Source organism: Sceloporus occidentalis, unplaced genomic scaffold (assembly GCF_023333645.1).
Source record: "Sceloporus occidentalis isolate IW3139 unplaced genomic scaffold, rSceOcc1.0.p SCAF_6, whole genome shotgun sequence".
Taxonomy (NCBI): Eukaryota; Metazoa; Chordata; class Lepidosauria; order Squamata; family Phrynosomatidae; genus Sceloporus; species Sceloporus occidentalis.
In genome coordinates, this window is record NW_028316986.1 from 90,535,186 (window position 1) to 90,555,484 (window position 20,299).

At 40.5% G+C, this 20,299-nt stretch overlaps 1 protein-coding gene across 1 annotated transcript in view; it reads right to left on the reverse strand.

Annotated features, from left to right (window-relative positions):
* MYB (MYB proto-oncogene, transcription factor) overlaps positions 1-18,473 on the reverse strand; it is a 37,856-nt gene extending 19,383 nt beyond the window's left edge. The window contains exons 1-6 of the mRNA XM_089530327.1: positions 18,444-18,473; positions 10,274-10,391; positions 6,133-6,204; positions 4,667-4,759; positions 3,147-3,367; positions 1,004-1,238 (exon numbers count right to left, since the gene is read on the reverse strand). Coding sequence (XP_089386453.1) covers positions 1,004-1,238; positions 3,147-3,367; positions 4,667-4,759; positions 6,133-6,204; positions 10,274-10,391; positions 18,444-18,466 — 762 coding nt within the window. The 5' untranslated portion in view covers positions 18,467-18,473. The remainder of the gene's footprint in view (positions 1-1,003; positions 1,239-3,146; positions 3,368-4,666; positions 4,760-6,132; positions 6,205-10,273; positions 10,392-18,443) is intronic.
* Positions 18,474-20,299: the final 1,826 nt, after the last annotated feature.

The window sequence follows — 20,299 nt, forward strand, 5'->3', positions numbered from 1 at the left end:
CGTGGACATGGAATCCACTACTCAGCGTTGATAAGGGCTGCTGCATTTTTTAATCACAACACTGCAGTTTCAACATATTACATGGGCCCACTTGCAGTTTTTGGAGAATAAATACTGCACATTTCCTTAGATGTATATGGTATTAAATAGTAACGAACATGTACTTAATTGCCACTTAACAGCACATTTGAATTATAGCCAGGCTGTGAACCAGTGGCATTCTATACAGTAACAGAAGAAAAGCAACCATTTGATGATTCATTTAAACTAGTTGTTAAAGTTAAGACATTAAAACGTGTTTTACCACAAGAACATGGCATTGTATATATTACACAAAACTCAGATACTGAGCGCCATTGGTTTAAAGTTAAAACTGGAAGAACTGACAAAGCTGCTAAAAGCATTACAGGGCAATCCTATACTTCTACTTAGAACTGGTTGTAGTTCAAACAGTATATACACTTCCTAGATAAACATATAAAAGATGTCTACATGACAAAAGCAATACTATGCATAATAGAACAAAAGTAAATCTCTCTATATTCAGCAGAACTGATTTTGAAGTAAGTATGCACAGGACTGCAGTTTGAAATGAGAAATCCTAATGAACATTCTTCCCAGCCATAAGGAATGCCTGATGGTACAATGTTACATTGGAATCCTTATGTATGGATGCATGTTTATCTATTTATCTGAACTATTTTCTATCTTTCTCCTAGCCACAAAAAGGAATCACAAGATCAAATGCAGGCACAGATAAAAATATGAAAAGCTAAAATGTTAAAACATTAAACAAGTTATAGTATTAAAACAGTATTTTAAAACTATCTCAAACTATGAACCATTAACTACACATGCTGTTTAAAAAGTATTGAATTATGCGTATGTGTACGTACATGAATGTACATACACACATCGCCTGTCAATCATGGATGGCCATTACAATATGTCAGTTGCTGGGAAATCAAGTTGTTAACCCACTGAATTGTCTCCATCAGCTTACATTTTGTGTGTCAGAAATATGGTAATAGGAGTAGTCATTTCTAACTGGGGTTTGGGTGTCTTCTGGCAGATGTGCAGAAGCTGGAGTGTGAGCAAAGCCCATTAAATGGTTGTTCTTCGGAAAGTTTGTGGCTATGGAAGACTGGGTGACTTTGGAAGATTCCTGAAGATAACCTTCCTGTTCAACCTTTCGACGCATTGTAGAATTCCAGTGATTCTTGATAGCATTATCAGTTCTGCACAAGAAGATAGACATATGGGGAAGAAAAGCATTTCCAAGCTTGATTATGGTTAACTGGCAAGAGATTGTAGTTATATACAGTAGTTACATATAACCATTCTAGAACCATCTGAGAAGTTCCTGTGTGCTTTAATGGTGGTCATATCACATTATGTCATTCTGCCCTCATGGCCTAAGCTTCTGCAAATTCACAAAAATTGATTTTTACTGTTTCCCAAATGCACAAGGATCTACACTCTGTTTCACTGGACTTCCACTTTTTAAAGATTGCCAATTTTTTTTTTAAAGTCTAAGAAAGACAGTGGTAAACAAAACAGGTTTTCCTACATTTCTGATTCCAGTTTTGAACCCAGGTCATTACCTTTCTCTTATACTGTATATTAATCTTGGATAAATTAATCATTTCAGCTGTATATCATCTTTAGCATATGATGTAATAGATATGTGGAGCAACTTCCTAATTCTTTGCTGAACCAGCCTCTTGAATTTTTGAAATGCACACTGCCATTCCAAAAGAAGCTCTGATGCATTCCACTGCTGCACAAAGATAATGCAAAAATAGTCACCTTCTAAGGTAATTTTCTAACGTCAACCTTGAGAGTTCAAGCCTATAATACAGTCAATGAAGGAAACAGTTTAGTTCTCCTTGGCTCTCAATTGACTATGTGGTTATGTCAAAATGACCTAAAATTATCCATAACTTCTTGATACTTAGTTTATTATTGCCCAATAATACTGAGCAGCTTGTGGTCCCTTCTATTATTAAAATGGAAACATGAATGCAAGACTCTTTTTATACCAGTGCTTGGGATAAGGGAGGAATTTAGATCCAAATAGGAAAATAAAATAATGGTTCAGATAGTTTCTTCCAAGGTGCAAGTTCCCACACCTCTTAATTTTAAAAGACAGTGACATTCTAAACCAACAATCTCTCCTAACTTGTTAGGTCTTAAGATGGAGCTTGTGTGTAGCCCTGACAATCATATCCAGAGAAGGAAAGGAGATGTTATTTAAACAATTCTTCTGTTTTTTGCAGTATTCTTCAGAAGATCCATAAAAGGGTAAGTTCCTTAATTATTTTTTAAAAAAAATTCATTATTCATTGTGTTATTAACTTAGATTACTCATATTTTATAAAATATATTTTGTTCATCTCAAATGCTTTACAACTGTAAAGGTATTACAGTGTCAGTCATGCGTTCTCCTTTTCCACTGTTATAGGAATGTGGGTAGTGTTACAGAGCTTCATATAGGGCTCATAAAACATTAATATGGGAAATTGACAATAATTGTATCATTCCATATACTTCTTTCTCCAGCAACATATGAAATTATCCATATAGTCATATGGCATGAGTTCAGGATCATTAGGGAGTTACTCAGCCTTAAATAATCTGTGACAAATTTGTGCCCAAATCCTACCGAGAGGGTATTGTCTAGAAAATTTTTAAATTTAGTATAGCTAGGTGTCACCTCCAATATCAGAGGCACTATCCTTCTGTATAACAAGTGCATGAAAATACAAGACACTCTTTCCTTGCTGGTGGGCTTCCACAGGCAACTGCCTGGTCGCTATATGAACAGAAAACTGGATTAGATTGGCTTTTGGCCTGATCCAGCAGGGTTCTTCTTATATTCTCATGTTAAATTGCTTCCTACACTGCCCAGGTATCACTTAGAAAATGTCTTCTAAAAACGAAAATGAGAAAGGCAAGTAGCTCTATTTTCAAATCACCTGATAAACCACAACACTGATCTTATCTGGCTTAACAATGCCATATACACATTAAACGTATGATGTATTTGTTCTGCTGAAGATGACAAAAGAATCTTACCATCCCCCATTCCCCCCCCCCCCCCCCCAATCTCAAACTTTCCTTTAAACTGCTCTCCCTTTCATTACCTTCCAGGCAGCAACTTTGCAATTTCTGCCCATCTGTTTCCCAGCCTCTTGTGTGCTTGGTAAATAATTCTGTCTTCTTCTTCAGTCCAAGAGGTTTTTTTAACTTCTGGATTCAGATGGTTGTGCCACCGCTCCCTACATTGTTTTCCGATCCTTCCCTTCAAATGCTTAGCGATGACAGACCAACGCTTGGGGCCATATTTCTGCACAAGCTCTATTACCTTAAAAAAAACAACACAAAAACACCACCTTTAACTTTCTGTGTTATAAAAATGAGACCAAACTGTAATTATTCCTGTTAGCGTCAGTGAAGATTAGGTCCATCACCTAATTAGAGGCATCGAAGATTATTAATTATATGGATGGATTCCAACACTGCATGAACAGACTTCCACAACTCACATGGGACATCCTCTTCTCTCCCCCATTCCCCACCCAATTTGCTCTGGAGGGTCCCAAACAGAGTTGAATAAGGAAGGGACTGTGTTCTATGGGTTCTGTTCTGTTGGTGTATGGACACTCTGGGATTTCATCCATCTTTTTTAACTGATCAAAGCTGAATTCTGAATACACCTGTTCATGAGAAAGCCCTATGGAATACAGTGACACTTACTTTTGAAAAACAGGATTATGCTTAGAATTTGATCACAAATAAAGCTATAATTCTGAAGGTGAAAAGCATTATTTGCTTTTACATTATGTACATGACATAAGAGGTATCTTCTTAGAAGATGTAAAAGCCAAAAGAACACCTCTCTTAAAATGAAGCCTGTTACTTGTAGGTTTGGTGCACGTTTGTACTAAAAATTCTGACAGAAACACCAACTGCTACTCAACTAGTAATTAATAATGTAAGTGTTGATTCAACTAAGCATTGCAAGCCCAATACAGATTTTCCAAACTACTTTACTTGGAGAGTAATAGTAATAATAACTTGCTGCTGCCATCATCATCACTCTCCCTAAATCACAAAGTGCTTTATATGTGTGATTTCAGCAACCTGTCAAATAGCCCCGCAAGGCTGGCTTCATTATTAACTGGAAAGGATAACAGGGATGAAAACAATTAAAAATATTTTGCAGAGAAAAATCCCAAAGGAATATGTGTAGGAAGAGGCACTATTTTTTTATGATTGGATTCTACACAACTATTCTAGTACACACACCCAAATTAAAGATTGAGGAGCAGAAGGTGAACAAGAGTGTCTTACGTAAGGTTACCTAGATAGATCATGTCTGAGTTAGGGACTCATAGCTGAGTCTTTTAACTAATGTACATTACACTCACTGCTTTGGTCTTGTAAGGATAGCACACTGAACTAAAAATATCAACTAATGATTTCAAGTAATGTTAGATTACAATGGAAATGTTACCATTTACAGTATAATGATCATTTATGTAACAGTGGGGAAATAAATCAAACCACACTATTAAGTGCAGATATTAGGTTAATAACTATGCTGGGTGCACAAGATTTCATGCTGATATAATAATTAGATTAAAATCACTTTGATATTTACCCGTTGATCTTCTTCTTTAGTCCATGGGCCTTTGATAAGTTCTGGATTTAGAACCTTTTGCCACCGATGCTGGCACTGTACATCTGTTCGATTCTAATAGTGCCAAAACAAACAAACCCCAACAAATTAGTGCATTGATGCTGCAGATCCATGAAATAATTCAGATATTCAGTTTTGTTATATAATTGTGTTTGAGTTAAATTACTGCAATATTGCACTATTTATTTGCATGTAGGTCCTCTGTATGGTATAGCTATTCTTCTAATACTGATTCAAAAGCAAATGTAGTTAAGCTAAGAGGACAGGAAGCAAGACCCAGTATCAAGCATGGACTTCTTCAACTTCAGGTTCTGCTAACATACCCATGCTGGAGATATGCTGCAATAGAAGCAGAGGATGAGTTCAAATCTCTTATTGTTTTCGATATTTTGCAGTAACGATGTTCTTCTAACACTTAAGATCACTAATTCACAGTCTGACTCCTTGAATTACTTTAGAGAAAAAATACTGAAAGAAAAGAGGACCCCAATCCATCCGCAAATAATAATACAGAATGCTGACAGACAGAAGTGGGAGGGTGAACTTTGACAACAGACTAAGAAAAGTAAAAGGAACAGAATGTCTCAAAAGATGTATTAAAACCTGATGAGATAGGGAATGGAGTGGCTAGAGAAAGGAAAGCCATGCAGAGATTTATTTTTTTTAAAAAAATAGGTCCAGCAAACCAGTTAATTCACATGAGAGGTCATTACTTGGTTCATACTAACAAGCTATTTTAACATGTCTCCATCAGGGGAAAAAAACTTAAACAGAAAATGTGGAGGAGGGCTGCAATAGTTAGAGCACTGAACACAAACAGTTCAGGGCAATATCTTATTATTCGCATCATCATCAGGCTCAGAGAACAAGCATGGGGTTATTAAAACAGGTAAAACTGAACTGTGGCTCCTCAACAGTTTCACACACTGACAGCTTTAACTGTAAAAGCTTTCCATAATTGATAACATTTTAAGTTTTGATCACAGCTATCACACAGATAGAACTGCAGCTACATGTTAACATATCAGCTATTATTTAAAAATAAATAAATCATAAACTTCAACTACAGAATTTCAACAACTACATCAAAAATCGCTAGTAGAACTGTATATTTAATAAGCAACAGCAACTACAGATCAAAGTGAGTTGCTTTCCTGCATTGAGGACCTTTTTGTTCTATTGATATATATGATGTATCAACCATCTGTTGTACATGAAATCCCCCTCCAAAGGCTTTTAACATTTTCCTTCTTCCATTTCATATGAGAAGTGAAAGAAATAAATTTAAATGTGAACATACAAGGTAGATAGTTCCGCAAGCCTCCCAAATTGCTATAATTGTATTAAGTCCCCATCTGCAATTATGAAACACCCCTCTCACCCACTGATAAATGTGTGGTTATAAACAGAAAACGAGGCCTACTTACAGGAAGGAAATTGGCAATAACTTTCCAATCTTCTGTGCCATTCTGCTCCACAAGTTTCTTTAGCTTTTCATCCTAAGATATTTTTTAAAAAGACATTTAAAACTCAAGTCATTTTCTTATTTCATTTCAAAGATTAAAACTAAACCAACACTACATTGCTGAATAGCATCTTTACTTTTACAAATAGGAAATGGAAACCTATGTTAAAACTAGCAGCTAAACAATTAGAATATTGTAACAGGGGTGGCCAACCCATAAGCTGCATGTACCTCTATATGGCCTGGACTGCTGTGGATGATCCTCAATCCCTCTTGCTCCCACTGAAATACAAGGTTTCTGAGGAGTCTTCCCCTTGTATCTTGTTTTCCAGCTGAATCACCCCAGCAGAATCAGCAAAGAGGTGAATTCAACGACTGGTATATGAACAGCACCCCCAAATTTAGTATAAGATACAATTTCATATGTAGCATCTTATCAAAAGCCACCCAGTCAACCTCACAGCTGACCATGGATTCAAACACAATTTCCCCCTTTCCAAGTACCATACACTAACCTACAATGACACTGTTAAGATTAAGTTAACCAGCATGAAGCCTACAAGTAAGTACATATAATGGGAACAATTCACTACTACATCATTTTGGCAACCATGACATAATCTGTATTTTAACAATAATGCATGTTTGCATAAAGCTGCATTGTTATTTGGTAGTAATAAAAGACTGTCAGCCTTCTCTCTTGGGATGCTAGAATTTGTCATTTATTTGGGCTATCCTAAATATGACTTGCTCTTTAGTGTTGGGCAACCCATTCAACTGTACAAGACTGAAGGTAGCCTGAAAATACTCAAGTCCTTGCAGAGATGATACTGAAAAGTGAATATGCAAAGTGATACTCTACACACAAGGTATCACATTTAACACTGAAAGTACTGTCATGTTCTAAGTAGATGTGGCAATGGAAGTAGGGAGAGACTGTGGAACATGAAGAACATACAGTACAATGCACCTTTCCCTTATGCAGGGGATCCTTTCCAGGCCCCCCTGCATAAGGGAAAAAACACAGATGCTCATGCCCCATTCAAATGAATAGGGCTCGTGCCCACGGCAGCGTGGCACACGCCACGGGAGCACACACCATTGTTTCCTTCTGGCACATGTCTAATCTCCTTTTACAGCTATCCAAGTTGGTGGTCTTAACTACATATTGTGACAGTGAACCCAGCCCTTCAAATATATACTGTGCTAAGAACTATGGTGGCCCCTCCATGTTTGCTGGGGTTAGAAGTGAAAGTGGATAAATAATAATAATAATAAATTATTTATTTATATCACTAGAAATCTGGGTGGGTTACAACAGTAAAAATGCATAAGAAATGCATTAGAATAAGTCGCAAATAACAAACAACTTTTTTTAACCTGAGAGAACACCTCTCTTGGAAACTCTAGGTCTTCCAGTACAATTCTATGGTCAACATCTGGCTTCAGATGTATTTTCTATAGGAATCTATAGGTCCTCCAGTGTGACTTTAGGGTCATCTTCTGGCAGAATAGGGCGGGAGGACCTACAGATTCCTAGAGAGAACATATTCATCAAATCTGTGAATAATCAAATCAGCAAAAGTCACAAATGTTGAGGACCAACTGTACTTCCTTTTATCTAACTTTAATTTCCTACCATTCAGCTTCATTGGATAACCACAGGTTCTAGGAGTAATCGAGAAAAATAGGTTGCCTATCTGTAGCTGTTTTTCTTTGACTGGTCATCTGTGAACTCACACAAACAAACAGATTAGTCTGTGCAGGAAAATCTATTTGTGTGAGTCACAGTCTCTCTATCAACTTTCCCCACACAAATACTTTTACACACAAATATTATGTCATCTACTTGTTCACCTCCCTCACCCTTTAAACTAAAAAAGTAAGCTAAACATTGTAACTCTTTCATACTAGTGAGTTCCTCTAGCCTTTTCATCATTCAAGTTGGCCTTTTCTGGACATTTTTCCAGCTCTAAAATAACCTTTCTGGTGTAGAGTGATCAGAACTGTGCACAGTATTTCAAGTGTGGCTGAAACATAAACTGTATAAAGGCAGCATGATACTGGCAATTTTATTTTCAAGTTCTTTCCTAATTCTCCAACAAGGAATCCATGCTATGCACAACAGTCACACAGTGTCTTTTTTTTTTTTTTACTAAGCTATCCCACCACAAGCTCACAATCTTTGCTGATCATCACTTGCAAAGATGCAGAGAACTACTATGCAGAAACACTGTTCAGGTGTAATGTTTTAATTGATGCTCCAACTATTATTTCTAACTACCAATTTAGTTGGTTGGTGTGAGGAGCAAGCCTGTAATCTCCAACCTTCTTCTGAGTACTCTTTCTGATAATCCTACTAATCTAATGAAATAGTTTGGAGAACTGCTTCCTTGTGATAAGGTTGACCCAATAACCTTTGTTAAGAATTTAGGAAACAAAGCCATAGCTTTGACAAGCTCTCTAGGAGTATCAGAGAATAGTGCAACAACAGCCTAAGCTTTCACATAAACTTATATATCAACATCTGACAGTGAAACTAAATCATGTCAAATACTATCCTGAAAATCTGACTGCACAGAAATAGAACAAGCTTCAATTATCTGTTACAAAGGGAATTTTTCAATATAGCAACTTGTACTAAAAATCTTAAGGGTGATAAGAGTGAATTAAAGTTACTAAAGTGTTCAAATTCTTACATTTAACTTTCCAAAAAGAAGAAATATATTTAAAATAGGTTAGTCGTAAGTCATTTCTCAGTATTTTAAGAATGGTTAGTTCTAGAAATACAATCCAGTTGTTCAGAGTTTCAGTCCATTAGTGTTGAGTTATGTATTTAAGCAACAGTTTCTGATATCATTAGTAAGGGGATCTATCCTACTACATAATTTGATTTTGTTTAGAAGCCAGTGCTTGCATTACTAAGTTCAAACTTTTTAGTCTTGTAACTACAATTGGCCCTTGGAACTCACGGTGGATCTGTTCCGTCCACCCCCCCCCCCCCATTCCAAAATGTGTGTATATTCAAGCCTCATAGTTTGAATGGGGCACATGAATGTGGGGCGTGCGCCATGGGCACGCACCCCATTCACATCAATGGAGGTCGCCCCTCTGTGGATTTCCAAGTCCATGGATCTCAAATCCGTGGACTTGGAGGGGTGACTGTACTGCCTTCCCAATAGTTAACATAGAAAGAGCTAAGAAAATGGAAGCTAACCCTATGCCATTTTGCTTGATGATCCATTCATAAAGGCTGTTGGGGGAGACAATGATTTAGGCTCATACATCTATGCTTGTAGGATGTTGTGGTCTTTATTCCCCTTATGGCAACCATTACAAATGAGAAAATGTGGCTAAACAGAGTTAAAGGATGATCACAAAACGTTCACATTCACTATGCAATAATGTAACTCCTCTGCCACACAGCAAATATATCTAAATAGCATATCACATTCAGTAAACTTTTGATCAGGTAAATAACGCCAGTTTGCATGTCTGTAACAAACAGCTGACCAGTTGTTTGAAACAGGCCTTCAGCTGTGGTAACCAATTCAGCCATGCAACATAATAGAAGCTGAGGGTGTATTGTGTATCTCATCCCAGAACCACTGTCTTCATTTATATGGATCCACTGTTCTACTGACTTGCATCAACGGTTTGAAATCTGGAAAATAAACAGTAAGCCTAAAATAGTCACTGCTTCCCAGATGCTTTCCCACCACTATCCGGTACCCAAGTAGGCCCATCAATGCTTGTCCTACTGTTCTCGCAGGTTTGGTCACCCTCTGTTTATCTTCATCTACCCTCATTTCGCATCCATGCCACAAGGATCACATCAAAAATACCTGATGGCCATACATGAGCCTACATTCACTAAGTCACAAGGACTTAATCATAAGTATATGTGCTGGTTTTAAACTGCTTGTTTGTAGCCGCAACAACATCCCACCTTTCTGTCCACAGTTGACCTGAGGTAGCTTACAAAAATCTAAGCATATTCAACTTTATATTTATTAGCATGATAGCAACATCTACTCTATGCTTGGAAAACTTATGGCAACCAAGGTCTGTAGTCTTTTTTTGAGACACGAGCTGCTATTTACCTCTTCCCGGGTCCACCGGGTTTTCCCTAAATGACGTTTTCCACCCTTGGATAGCAGACCATCGTAGTCATGATCATACACCTCGAGATCATCGTCCTCGTCATCACTGCTGTATATGCTGGAGAAAGATCGGGACAGAAAACCAAGACTCTTTAGAACAAAATTTACCAAAAAAAAAAAAAAAACCCTAGGAAAACACAAGAGCCTTTGAAAAGGTTATGAGGGTAATTGTTCAGAAACTTGCATTGCAAGATTTTGTTCTACATTCTGTTCTAGTATTCTGAACTGGTTCTGCTGTTTTTAGTATCCACAGATACAAGCATAAGGCTGGTAACCTTCTTATTACTGTACATGTTTAGACCTGCTCATACTGTTAGATCAGTGGCAAATTACGCTTTTGGCAGCTGTTCAACCAATGATGGCTTCAAATTAAAATACAATGTTGAGGACAATAAAGAGTACAGAGGCTGTGTCCTTTGCCCAAGTACATACTCAGAATCTTTGATTTATGCCAGATCATTTGAAGAATGCTCTTATGTTTCACCTAGATAAAGAAGCATGCATATTCAAACGACCCCATGAAAAATTACACCTTAATACTATAGGTAGTCACAGAGAAGTAAATTAAGTACCATATTTTGTCACTGATAGCTTTCTGAATTCAATTGGGCTAATGCCAAGTCAAGAGCCAGCGTGGTGTAGTGGTTTGAGTGACAGACTACAACTCTGGAGATCAGAGTTCAATCCCCGCTCAGCCATGAAAACCCACTGGGTGACCTTGGGCGAGTCACACATTGTTGGCCCCAGAAAACCCTGCGATAGATTCCCCTTAGGGTTGCCATAAGTCAGAAGCGACTTGAAGGCACACAATAACAATGCCAAGTAAAGTAACCAGCATGGTTGAGAGTTGGGCTGGACTCTGAAGACAATTTTGTGGTTGTGGGCTTCTAATTTTTTCTGACTTACGGCAACCCTAAGGTGAACCTAACATGGGGTTTTCTTTGCAAGATTTGGTCAAATGGGAGGCAAAGGCAAACTCTCCCTATGAACAAATCTTGCAAAGAAAACCCCATTTTAGGTTCACTTTAGGGTTGTCCTAAGTCGTAAAAATTGGAAGCACACAACAACAAAATGTCAAGTAAAATTCCTATGCACACTTAGTTAGGAATAATGTGTCAACTTCAAACTTACTTAAAAGAACACAAGTCCCAGGAATTCAGTGGGACTTATTTCTAAACAAACATGCAAGAGGTGGGCTGCAGCCTTAAATACCCAAGGGCAAAGGCCTCTCAAAACATATGAAAACCTAAGGACATCAAGTGATCAGATTGTTTTGTAAATAAAGTGAGCAGTATCAACAAGCCCTGGCCAAGTGCAGGAACAACTGAGAAGTGTAAAATCTGAAGTTTTCACAGCATTGACGTGAACAATTACACAGTTTCAACATAAACAGCTTTCTTATTTCAAGTCCATCTGACTTATTTTCCACTAAGTGACTGCCCTAGGATGTCTCCTCCAAAAACAGTGTATGAGTAGAAAAACACACAATCATCCACTTTAACCCCTCCAGTTGAGTAAAATTAAAAGACAGCATTTTGCAACAGATGTTGCCTTGCTTCAGTTCTATTGTGCAATGTTTTATTTCTAACTTTAAAACATAAACATAACTTTTGAAACGTCAGCTTACAGATTGTATCTACAGGGGAACAGAAAATATGGATGGTTTAGAACTAATTATAGTGATACATGAAAGAGATAAACTTCAAATACAATTTTTAAAAAATATGTTTGATATATAAGCTTATTACAGCGATCTTGTCTTACCACTGGAACAATTAAGAATGTAATATTTAAGGCTGAATGCCTAACAGAAAGAGTGCCAGGTCAATGGGATTATCTAGTAGTAGTAGTTTAAAGGCTGTAGTTCAATTATTCTAATGTTAACAATAGACTAAATTTCTGCAAAACCTAAAAGCTTCCCAATAAATGTGGATACACACAATACAGTTTTAAGTTATAGAACCTCTAATGTACTGTCAGTATCACAGACAGGCATGTGCTGAAATTGAGAGCCTACAAATTGTTATCTAAATGCAAAATGAGGTCACCAATTCCACTCAACTCTTAATACCAACTAAAATGAAATGATCACATCATTCATCAAGTAACTCCACTTGATGACTATTGATGATTCATAAGACTACGTATATGGCTTATGAATCAAATTAGATGACCTTCAGGGCTCAGCTTGGGTTACTTGAAATTTGAATCCAAACTCAATCATAGGTTTAGAGACAGAACGCATCATCAGCAGACTGACATGATGTATGTTGCTAGACTCCTACCATTTCAGAATGCAAACACTGTACATAAAAAGTGACTTTAAATGTTTCTCTATTGAAAAGTATCCCCTGCAAGTGAGAAGACTGCATTTAAACTCTTTTATTTATTCTGTTTACTAGTTCATATATGGATGGCGAGTACTGTATAAGGAAGGTAAGAGTTACATTTAATCCCTCACTTGCAGTCTAGATTGCAATGATAGTACATTTCAGCAAGAGGCAACACACTGTACAATCTATTGCTAGGTGCCCTTTGGTAATAGGCTACTTCTCAGCCTCAGTTTGCTTATGTGTAAAATAGGATTAAAAGCAATTCCCTTGACAATGCTTTAAGAACTATAAAACTTCCAAAACAACACAATGTTACAGTGCTATAGCATAAAAGAAATTCTGTACTTTGTTACCACCTGCTGCCAAAGACCAGAAGAAACTCCTCAACACCATTATATTATACTTTTGCATGGACTTTAATAAGAAGCACTTTGACTAGTCAGACTTGGCTAAGTATAACTGTAGTCAATCAATAATAAATATGTCATTGATTTCCACATTTCTCCAGAATACGTTGCTTAGGAATCCAAGATATCAGTGACAATTAATGCTTTTTTGGTCTTGATCCTAAGCATGTCTGCTTAGAAATCCAACTGACGGAGGTGTTATTTCCAAGTGTGTATACTTAGGACTGCAGCCTAATCACTTGTTCAAGAGTCTCATTAAGATCAAAATAATCTAAAAAGTACTAAAAGTCACTGCTGGCTCTGGCCTACCATGGTTAATCATAACTTAGATTGCAATGATAGTATATTTATCAACTTTCTTCTGAAGAAACTAGCACAGGACTGTACCCTGTGTCCCTCTGAAAACAGTGCAATAGATTAATTGTAAAGTCGTACTGATTTCAATAGGTCTGGCATCATATACCAATAACAGGATAGGGATTTTTACATCTCACTGATTTCAACTGGGAGTAAAGTCAGTGGGATTTACAACTAATGAGACAGGGCCAGAGTTTCAAATTTCAAAACAACCCTTCAGCAGAGTTACTGCCACTAGCCCTTTCCTCTTGTCAGCTAAGAGTTCTGCGTGACTTAAATGTTTGTATATTCAACCACCAACAAAAGTGGACCCAATAAATGGACCCAGTGTTTTAATCTCTTATTTCCCTTCAAACCCAATAAATATTTGGCACCAGTAACTAGTGCCATGGTAAACTAAGGACTTCACCATGCCTGCCAAGACCTGTCTCCCAACAGGGGCCGCATCTACACTGCAGAATTAAAGTAGTTTGACACCGCTTTAAACTGCCATGGCTCAGTGCTATGTCATTCTGGGATTTGTAGCTTTGTGAGACATTTAGCCTTCTCTGTGAAAACTCTGGTGCCACAACTACAAAATGCATCTGAGGAAGTAGGCTGAAGTCTACAAAAAAGTTCATGCTGCCAACTCCTTTCTTTTAGTTAGTCTCAAAGGCACTTCAAGATCTCTATATGTACAAATCCTAGGATTCAAAGATATAACCGTGTTAGTCTGTGGAAACAGTATGTAGAGAGATTTTGTAGTACCTTTGAGCCTAAATGAAAGAAAGATGTTGGCAGCATGAGCTTTCGTGGACTAAAGTCTACTTCCTCAGATGCATTTGGAGAAATGCATCTGAGGAAGTAGACTTTCGTCTACAAAAGCTCATGCTGCCAACATCTTTCAATTAGTTTCAAAGGTGCTACAAGATCTCTCTACGTACTAAATCCTAGGATTGTGTAGGATGGCGCCATGACGGTTAAAAGCGGTGTCAAATTGCATTAATTTTGCAACAGAAGCAGGGTTAAGAGTCCCTTTCCCCCCACACCTGATAGATTTACTTAAATATGCCTTGTTCGGGACTACTACACGTTTGTTTTTGTCAAGGAAACCAAATTGGGCAACAGATTTGAAAGAGAAGGAGAGGAGAAAGAGAACGGAGGGGGGCGGGGAAGAAGTGATTGGTTACTGCCACTTACTACAACTCCTACTATTACTAGTAACACTGACAATGAGACTGAAGGAGAGAGAAAGAAAGAAAGAAAGGTGGAAACATAGCCCCAGTCAGCCTAAAGGCAGCCACTTTGGTTCCTCTGAGGCAATTTCACCTCATTGCCAAGCCCTTCAGGTGCTCCAAATTTTTTATGGCAGAGAGAGAAAGAGCCTGTCTGTGTGTTTAAGGAGTTTATCACACTGGGGCTAATTTCAGCATTAAAGAGAGGTTAAAGCGCATTTAATTCACCCTGAAAATAAAGCAAAAATGGCGAGTAATTGCACTAATGATTATCACATGCAATGGTGCAAATAAAGCAATGTCTGAAATGCATTGTTGCTGAAATCCTGAAAGTAAAAAGATGAGCCTCAATGCTTCTTTGTGACCACTTTAATGGCAGGTTTTGTGCGTTTCGTGTAATTGTGATTTTTCTGGGATATTCACGGGATAAACTCCTGATCTCCTTCGTGTGACAAACTATTCTGTTTTGTGTGAAATCGTTTTGCATTATTACACGATTTTTCCAGGATATTTACAGGATTAACTCCCAATCTACTTCGTGTGATAAACTATTCTCTGTGTTTGAATGTTGGACTGCTACGACTCCCTACGACTCCGGAGAACCGGGTTCGAATCCCCACTCAATCATAGAAACAAGAAAAAAGGGAGGGTGACTCTCTCAGCCTCAGGGGAAAGGATAGGACAAAAAATAAACAAACAACAAACAAAAACATTATTATTATTAGTAGTAGTATAGTTTATTTCTAAAGCACTGTAAATGTACACAGCGCTGTACATACAAATGATCAAATCAATAAAAATAAAGCCTGCCAATGGCATACAATCTAAAAAAATATGTATAAAACAATAGGTCATAATAATAAAAAATAGAATTAGTTAAAATAAGCAACGACTAAAAACATCAGCATCAACTATCCAAAGATCAGAGAGATAAAAATAAAAGACAAAGCCCTCTGGACAAATCTTGCCAAGAGAACCCTGCGATGATGGGTCTTATGTGTCTTATTTATTTATTTCCAGTGTTTATAGAAGGGTTTATGTCTCCCAACAATGGCTCTCCGTGACAACTTGAACTGGGCAGAGGGCAGTGAATGGGGGGGGGTCTGAGGGGACAGGCTCCCCTCCTCCCTCAGCCAAGTCCCTCGCAGAGACAGAAGCCACCTCAGGCTGACACTCTGTCATAAAAATCTAGGAGCGCCTCCCCGCCGTCGCCTTTTAAAGGCCGCGCCTTTGGCCCCGGCCGAACTCCCTCCCTCCCTCCCTCCTTCCTTCCTTCCTTCCCTCAACCGAGGCCCAGGCCAGCCCGCCTCTCCGCCCGCCCGCCCGCCCGCCCGGCCTCCTCCTCCTCCTCCTCCCCACACAGCGCCCCCAAGCTGCACGAAGGCAGTCCGAGGGACTGGGGCCATGGAGCCCAGGAGTTGCTCTGCCCGGAGAGGGAGACCAGAGGGCCCCCCTTTCTCAGGAACTGTCCTCCAGTCCAGCCTTCTCTCCAGGGGAAATCCCCAAACGCCCTCCATGTTGAGCAGGACTAAGAAGCATGCATTTTCAATTATATGAGTAGTTCTAGGTCTGGGTGACCACAGGTCCCCCTTTACAAGACATGTCCTCCATTTCAACCTTCTGTCCAGGAGGAGGAATCCCAAAAGGTCCTCCACTTTGAGCAAGACTAAGGACCATCAGTTGAAATGTATAAGTCTTTCTAGCTGAGGGTGACCACAGGTCCTCCTTTTCCAGGACACTTTTCCATTTCAACCTTCTCTCCAGGAGGAATCCCCAAAAGTCCTCATTTGGAGCATGACTGAAAAGCAGGAATTTACATTTATAGGAGTGTTTTGAGCTCAGGATGATCAGAGATCCTCCTTTTCCCCAGGACCTGTCCTCCATTTCAGGCTTCTGTCCAGAAGGAACAACAGGATTATGAAGCATGCATTTACATTGATATTAGTAGTTTTACAGCCAGGGTGACCAGAGGTCCTTTCTTTTTCAGGACGCCTTTCCATTTCAACCTTCTCTCCAGGAGGAATTCCAAAAAAGTCCTCCATTTTGATCATGGATAGGATTTGTTTTGAGCTCAGGATGATCAGAGATCCTCCTTTTCCCCAGGACCTGTCCTCCCCTTCCCACCTTCTGTCCAGGAGCCCAAGGAGCCTGAATGCACATTTCTGTGAGCTTTTTCTGGGTCATGTCCAAAATTTCTCCTTCGAGGGTCCTACATTTTGCCCTGCCTTGTCCTCCTCAGGACACCACTGGCCACCCTGTGCCCCAGATGGCGGCGGTGCAACCCTCCTCCTCCTCCCCAAACTCCCTGCAACATTACACACTACACTACACTACACTACACACCACACACAACGTTGCAAACACACGTGGCTCCCCTTCCATGCCTCTCCTTTTCTTTCTTTCCTCATCCCTTCTCCAAGTGCAAAATGAGAGGAGCTCGGTTTCGGAAAGGCTCAAAATGAGGGTCCAGACTCTATTGAGGAGGGGAAAGCCACCCTTGAAAAGCACGTGGAGTGCCCCGGGATCGTCAGAAAACAACCCACGACACGTGTCTTGTGTAGTTGTGCATTTCCTCAAGACCACGAGGCGCTGCTTTCCAACTTTCTCCACTTGGGAAAAGCAGGGAAGGGGGAAGCAAAGTGGGAAGGGGGGGTTTCGTCCCCTTCCACGCTTCCAACACGCCACAACTTCACATCCAACAAACCCCTATTCCCCCCTCGTGTCCTTGCCACTCTCTGCCCCGTTTCCTCTGAAGTTTCCACGCTTTGCAAAGCGTGCAAAACAGCAAGATCAGGGTCACCAAGCCACTGACAGTTCTTCAGCTCTTGACAATCTCTCCATACACACAGAGACAGACAAAACCACATTTTTCCAATGCCAAAATCGCCCCCACACACTCATAGGAACGGTACACACACACACACCCCCGCACTTTCCCAATGCCAAAACTGGCCCCACGCTGCGGGAGAAAGGCGGGATACAAACCTTGGAAAGAAATATAAAGAAACCCATGGGATCCTTGCAGGCAGAGCCCCTTGATTCCCCAACCTTTCTTTCAGGGACAGCAAAGCAAAGCAAAACGGCAAGAAGGCACTGCAAAAGGAAAGCGGGGTCTCTTCCACACGCTGCCTGTCATCTGCCTGACAGTCACGCATTTCTCCCCCTTTCCGTCCTTTCACACGAGAATGAATGAAAACACGAATGAATGAATGAATGAATGAATACCATTTCAGCCCAGCGCCTCCAACATTTTTCGCACCGAGGGCCATTTGCTCGACCCCTGATATACTTCTTCCCCAGAACCGGGTCTGAATGCTTTATTGAAGTATTAGGGTTCAAGATCCCCCTACTCCACACACACAGACAGAGCCGTCCTAGCCCAACTTTGTTTTGGAAACCCTTCAAGAGAAAAAGGACATTCCTATTAAGTTTGCAAAGTTTGAAAGAGAGAGAGAGAGAGAGACCCTAAGCTTGGCTTTGGAAAGAAGGAAAGCAACTTTACATCTTTTCAATGCAAACCGGTGGCATGACAGGTGTGCAAAGAGGCACCACAAATCCTCCACCACCACCACCACTGCCTTAATTGCTAAACCCATCATCCCCACTAACACCAAAGACTGCAAAAAAAGAAGGAAAGGGCCAGCATTCTGTACATCTGCAAAAAAAAATGAAAGACAGCGAGAGCCCTCCAGAGAAAGGCACTCTTGGGGTTGCAAAGAGGCTGGCCTCTCTCTCTTTTTGGTGCATATATATATATATATATATATGTATATATATAACTTGTTTGATTTGATTTTACCTGTGCCTAGGTCTCCTTGCCATCCTTGCATGAGTCCCTGGGGGAAAGTGTAAGTCAAGCCAGTGGGTCTAAGGAAGGAGGAGGAGGAGGAGGAGGAGGAGGAGGAGGAGGAGGAGGAAGGGTTTTGGAGGCTGGCTGGCTTTGGCTTTGCTCTCTCTCTCTCTCTCTCCGCTTAAGAGGAGCTCCTCCTCGGCTGCAAAACTCCTCGGGAGCCGGAGAGGGGAGGAGGAAACAGCAGGTTGAGATGAAAGAGTAAACTCTGTAAACAGATGCCATCAAACAAAGGGGCCCTTTTCTTTTTTGCCATTTCTTTTTTTGTTGGACACTCCCCCTCCCGCCAAATCTGGCGCCCCTGCACTGCGCAGGCGCCTCCGGGGCTTTTTATTTGGGGAGGGGAACCCAGTTGGGGAGGGATTGGATCACCCCCCCCAAAAAAAAAAGCATTGGGATTATTTGGGGGGAGGAGGAGAAGGGCCCAAGGTGGGCCCTCCGCCAAGGAGGAGGAGGCCCTGCAAGACTGGAGGACCGGCCTTCCAGGAAAAGGAGTATGGAGGGCATCCAAAAAATGTTTCTTAAAGAAAGAGCTCAAAACACTCAGAGAAAGACAAAAGGCATGATGCAAAATGCAAACTCTTCTAGAACATGGCCCCAAATACAAAGGGAAGGCATGCTGGAATTCCTCGTGGACATAAGGTGGAAATGGAGGACGGGTCCTGGAAAAGGAGGACCACCTCTGGGCACCCTGAGGTCGAAACACCGAAATGGAAATTTATGTCTCTTATTACAGTGAAGGACATTTTGGCATTCGTCTGGGCCAAAAGGTTGAAATGGAGGACAGGTCCTGGAAAAGGAGGACCGCCTCTGGTCACCCTGAGCACCAAACGCTCACAGAAATGTAAATGCATGCTTCTTAGTCGACATGGAGGACTTTTGGGCAAAAGGTTGAAAAGGAGGACCTCTGGTCACCCTGACCTTAAAACACTCATAAAAATGAAAACGTATTTCGTAAACCTGGTCCAAATTGAGGACGTTTTGGCGTTCTTCCTGGACAGGAGGCTGAAATGGAGGACGCGTCCTGGAAAAGGAGGACGGCAGGTCACCGTGAGCTCCAAACACTCGTGTAAAATGGGAAGGCATGCTTTTTACTCCTGCTCCGAATGGAAAGCATTCGGGCATTCTTCCTGGGCAGAGGCTGAAATGGAGGACGCGTCCTGGAAAGGAGGACGCCTGCTGGCCCTGCCAAAAGGGGTGGAGGAGGGCGGGGAAGGCGCCTTTTCTTGCCCGGCGCCCGCTCAGCAAAGCACTGCCTTTCGCTTTCACAACAACAGACACACACCGAAAGGACTGTGCATTAATCTACTTTTATTCTGTCTCTAAATGAGGGGGATTGTGTGGTGTGTGTGTGTGTTTAATTGTAAAGGTTTTTAAAAAAAAATAATTAAATCTTGTGAGCCGCCTTGGGTCCCTTTCTGGGAGAAAGGCGGCATAAAAACAAAACCAAAATAAAACAAAGTAACAATCATAGGAGCTTTGGAGGGACGCGTTGCCACTTGTAGCTCCACGAGAAGGACACCCTTCGCAACTTTCAGAATAACTCGCCCTCGGAGGAAAACGTTTTATTAATGTCTAACGTTTTTTAATTTTGGTGGAGAGGCAGAGTGGTTTTTGCTTTGGGCTCCTACTAGAGAGCAGGGAATGGCGAGCCACACTCTCTCAGCCTCAGAGGATGGCAGTGGCATCACGGGAGTCATTGTTTGTCCGAAATGACTACAACCATAACTACAACGCTTTTCATCCCTCGCTTGGCCATGGAAACCTGACCCAGGGTGGCCAGAGGTCCTCCTTTTCTAGGACAC